This window comes from Tasmannia lanceolata, unplaced genomic scaffold (assembly GCF_043159265.1).
Source record: "Tasmannia lanceolata isolate RefF3 unplaced genomic scaffold, GAP_Taslan_0.1 ptg000011l, whole genome shotgun sequence".
Lineage (NCBI taxonomy): Eukaryota > Viridiplantae > Streptophyta > Magnoliopsida > Canellales > Winteraceae > Tasmannia > Tasmannia lanceolata.
The window spans coordinates 18875599-18880661 of record NW_027518688.1 but is presented as its reverse complement, the minus strand read 5'-3'; the positions used below and the strand labels follow the sequence as shown (position 1 = coordinate 18880661).

Below are 5063 nucleotides of genomic sequence, written 5' to 3'. Positions count from 1 at the left end.
GGATACGAATTCGGTAATAGATATTAAATATCCGTCGAATCCGAATCCGAATCCGAATTCGGATAGTGTATACTGTAATCGAATTCGGATATAGCCATATCCGCTCCGAATTCGATCCGTTTACACCCCTTGGGGGGGGTGCCCGGGGGTGTTGAACCCGACCCGAGCTGCACCATCACCCCTCATACTCAGTCTTGGCGCACGTTAGCATTATGGGTCCCACATGGCAACTTTCCAAATGTCGTTCCAACTCAAGCCTACGCTTGCCAAGAACTCCCTCTCCGTGTAGTCTACGTTCTCTGTGTCCCTCTCCCTCCCTAACTCGACGCTCAAGAACCCTCCCTTCTTCCGCCCCAAATAAATTGGAATTAGGGTTAGGGTTTTTTCACTCATGAAGAAAATCCCCCAATGTCCTCGAAGAAGAAACCCAAAAAAGAAAAAAGATTAGGGTTTTTCAAGAAAAAAACAGGATAGATTAGGGTTTCTTCTTCCAATAGCTTCTTCTTCTCCTATGGCGTCCTTTCAATCCACCGAATTAGGGTTAGGGTTTTCTCACCTATGAAGAAAAACCCCCAGAATAAGATTAGGGTTTTTTAAGAAAAGAAGAAGAAGGATAGATTAGGGTTTTTTCTGCCAATAAAGACGATGAATTCTTCCTCTCCTCCTATACCGTCCTTTCAATACACCGAATTAGGGTTAGGGTTAGGGTTTTCTCCAATCCCTTCTCCTTCCTCAGACTCCGATGCCTGGTACGGAAACATCCAATACCTCCTCAACATCTCCGCCATTGGAGCCTTCTTCTGCATCTCCCTCTTCCTCTTCGTCAAAATCCGAAGCGACCACCGCCGAATCCCAGGCCCCACTGCCCTCTTTTCCAAACTCCTCGCAGTTTGGCACACCACCCCCCTCCAAATCGCCCACCATTGTGGGGCCGACGCCGCCCAATTCCTCCTCATTGAAGATTTCAGCTTCACAATCCTCCTCCCCATTGCTCTAGTCTCAATCTCAATCATCCTCCCTATCCATATCTTCGCGGGCAATGCCAATATCACTGATGAATTCTCCAAAACCACCATCAATCATATCCCCAAAGGTTCGCTTTTACTTTGGTTTCATTTCTTGTTTGTAATTCTTGTTGTTGTTTGTGTTCATTTTGGGATTTCTTGGATGGAGGAAAGGTTGAGAATTACTAGGTTTAGAGATGGGAATGGGAATCCTAGTGATCCTAGTGGGAATAATTTGGTTGCGATTTTTACGGTTATGGTTAATGGGATACCTAAAACGTTAGCGGCGGATAAGAAGCCGTTGGAAGAGTATTTTCAGCATAGGTATCCTGGGAAGATTTATAGGGTTGTAGTGCCTATGGATCTGTGTTCTTTGGATGATTTGATTGCGGATTTGGTGAAGGTTAGGAATGATATTTCTTGGTTGGAAGCTCGAATTGACTCGAGAAATTTATCAGATTCGAGCGAGAATATTGAGAATGGTGAGGATGGTGGGGATGGAGGGGTTTTATCTAATGGATTGTGGAGTCGGGTTCTTTGTTTGTGGAGACAATTGAAGGATTTATGGACACGTTTTGTTATCGTTCGATTGGGTTTTACGGAGGAAGAAAGGTTGAGAGGATTGGAGGAGTTGAGGATGAAGTTAGAGAGCGAATTGGCACTTTACAAAGAAGGCAAGGCACGAGGTGCTGGGATTGCGTTTGTGATATTCAAAGATGTTTACACGACGAACAAGGCCGTGCAGGACTTTCGTTCTGAGAAGAAGAGGCCGACTGGGGAGTTCATCTCTGTAATGGAGCTTCAGCTTGGGAGGAACCGGTGGAAAGTCGAGCGGGCCCCACCAGCTGCCGATATATATTGGAATCATCTGGGCTCGAGCAAACATTCGTTGAAATTACGTCGAGTGGCTGTGAACACTTGCCTTGTGCTGATGCTCTTGTTCTGCAGTTCTCCTCTTGCTGTGATCACAGCCGTGAAGAGTGCTGGGCGGATTATCAATGCGGAAGCAATGGATAGTGCCCAATTATGGTTGGCTTGGGTGGAGAGCTCGAGTTGGGCTGCGGCCTTAATCCTCCAATTCTTGCCGAATGTTCTTATATTCGTAAGCATGTATATAATAATCCCATCTGTTCTTTCATACCTGTCGAAGTTTGAACGGCATATCACTGTGTCTGGAGAGCAACGGGCAGCGCTATTGAAGATGGTCTGCTTTTTTCTGGTTAATTTGATTCTCTTGCGTGCTCTCGTTGAATCATCTCTTGAGAGTGCGATACTTCGCATGGGAAGATGTTATTTGGATGGGGAAGATTGCAAACGGATCGAACAGTACATGAGTGCATCGTTCTTATCCAAGTCGTGCCTCTCTTCACTCGCATTTCTCATCACGTGTACATTTTTAGGGATATCCTATGATTTGTTGGCTCCAATCCCTTGGATAAAGAAGAAAATGCAGAAGTTTCGGAAGAATGACATGCTCCAACTTGTTCCGGAACAGAGTGAAGATTACCCTTTAGAAAACCAAGAAGAGGACACTCTTGCTAGGCCTCTCATGTCGGAAAGAGAGTCTGCATTTGATATTGGCACTAATGGTGTTTCTCATGGTATCGATCTTCAGGGCCAAGATCTTTCTGTATATCCTATCAGCAGAAGCTCTCATGTCCCAAAGCAGACGTTTGATTTTGCACAGTATTATGCTTTTAATCTGACAATCTTTGCCCTGACAATGATCTATTCTGCATTTGCACCGCTCGTGGTCCCTGTAGGTGCATTTTACTTTGGGTATAGGTACGTGGTTGATAAATATAACTTTTTATTTGTGTACAGAGTCCGTGGATTCCCTGCGGGCAATGATGGGAAGCTGATGGACACTGTGTTGTGCATCATGAGGTTTTGTGTAGACCTATTTCTCCTGTCAATGCTTTTATTCTTCTCAGTCCAGGGAGATTATACGAAGCTGCAGGCTATATTTACATTTGGGTTGTTATTGCTGTATAAACTGTTGCCTTCTAGGAGTGATGGGTTTCAACCTTCTCTCTTGGAAAGCATGCAGACTGTTGATAGTGTTGTGGATGGGCCAACAGACTATGAGGTTTTCTCACAACCCACTTTTGATTGGGATACATATGATATATAATGGAAGTTCAAACTCAATTCAGTCCCTTCGCTGATTTGCCACTTGTGTAGTACACCCATTTCCACTTGATTCTCTTGGTTTTCTTGTATAATTATTAATGTATTTGTAATGCATCTTCTTTTAATTTATGTGGTGCAATTATTTCTTGATTTGTGTTTGGATTTGTTTAATTAATTTGGTGGGTCTGTGAGATTAGGAGTACATTCTTTTCATGCTTTTACTTTTTGATTTGTTTTGCATTATTTAGTTGGATTCGCAATTCATGCGGAACACTTTATGGCTTCTGCTTCACACTTCTTTTGATATAGGAATGGGGTTATTTACTGAAGAGAAATGTTAATGTAGTTAGCGTTTCTTTTCTTTTTTTGATGGGCTTAAACTTGACAACATGTTGAGGTTGGAGCCCTTCTTCTTTGACAGCATTTCCAGGCATCCGATCTTCTGTAAAATATTTGATAATTGGCCACTTGACCTGTAAAGATTTCAGTCTTATGTTGGGACACTTGTGAAGATGAACATTTTGATCCATGGCAATGGATTTCTGAATTGGCATTTAAGGTTACTATTATATGGGTGTCATATGTGGGAAACGTTATTGAAAACTCATCAGGTACCAGGACTTACAAAGATTTTTCTTTCTGTCCTCATTTCTTGTGGGGATTAAGGCCTGTTTAAGATCTGGCCCTTAGTCAATTTATTTGCATATTTTGCTGTGTAGTGTTCCATAGGTAGAGCAGCAGCAACTCAGTGGCGGATAACCTAGCTAGGGATGGAGTATCCATAGAAGCGCTAACATTATTAGATGCCCTTCTCCCTTGATTTTAAGTGAATAGTCTGCTTTTTCTTTCTTCTTTTGTCTTTTGTACTTTGACCATCTCGGTCTCTTATTTTTTAATAAATTCTTGGCTATTATGCAATAAAAAAAAGGTAGAGCAGCAGCAAGAACCAAGTATTTAAGGGCTCATTAAACTCCATCAATCTGGTATGTCCTGGATTTTTTTTCGTTCCTATGAAATTTGCTTCTTGTTACAGAAATTTTTTTACAGATGAAAATTTTAATATATTCTCTTCTCCTTTTGGTAGTTTTTTTGTTTCTTTGCAGATTTTTGAGGTTTAGATGTTCCGATGCGAGGAACTTCTGCTGGTTTCGAGGTAATACCTTTCTTTTATCATAAAAAATATATTTTTGAAATAGATTCAGATTGTGTTATATTATACGTATGGTACTAAAATCATTGTGGACACTTCTTGGTGCGAACCCGGGGTTCGTGGGTTATTACTGTAGAATCTTAGGAGCTTATAGGGGTAAGTCTTGCAATTAAAGTAACACAAACCATATCCAAAACAACAGATTAAGATATTTGGAAATATTCAAACCGGCCAAGTATACACACTTTATGTTGTTATGATAACCCAACAAGAAGCTTATGTACTAATCTTAATCATGCATTGACATAAAAATTCTCATCAATAGAGGCTATGAATAACTAGGACAGCGATGAACAAAACACTGAATGCAAACTAGAAATCAAATAAAATTGTCACTAGGGCCCAACAAATCATATATCAGTGTTGGAAATGGGAGTGGTAGCATAGTTGGTGTAGTCATGGCATAAATAACTCAAGATAAGGAGTGCAAGAGGCTAAATAATGATAGGGACGATCTCACTGGTAGAAGGCAGCACCTCAATCCAAATCACACGTGTAGGAGTCCCAAGAGAATGAGGAAGAAGTCCAGAAGCCCCGATACGCCCAAGGACAGCATCAATTAGCAATAGATCTAATTGAAGTAGTAAAGAACTAGTGCACAACTCGGACAGTATGTAGCAGCCAATGGGGAGATATGCTGAAATACAACTGTTAGAACTGTAAGTTTCAACAAAGAAGGCAAAGAAATCAGCAAGGGACTGGTAGGAATGGGAAAC

At 41.5% G+C, this 5063-nt stretch overlaps 1 protein-coding gene across 1 annotated transcript; it reads left to right on the top strand.

Moving 5' to 3' along the window:
* The first annotated feature begins 261 nt into the window (after window positions 1-261).
* Window positions 262-3287, top strand: LOC143886545 (early-responsive to dehydration stress protein (ERD4)). Its single transcript, XM_077390561.1, has one exon. It carries the CDS (start codon window positions 646-648, stop codon window positions 3136-3138), a length of 2493 nt encoding a protein of 830 aa, XP_077246676.1. The 5' UTR covers window positions 262-645; the 3' UTR covers window positions 3139-3287.
* The last annotated feature ends 1776 nt before the right edge of the window (window positions 3288-5063 follow it).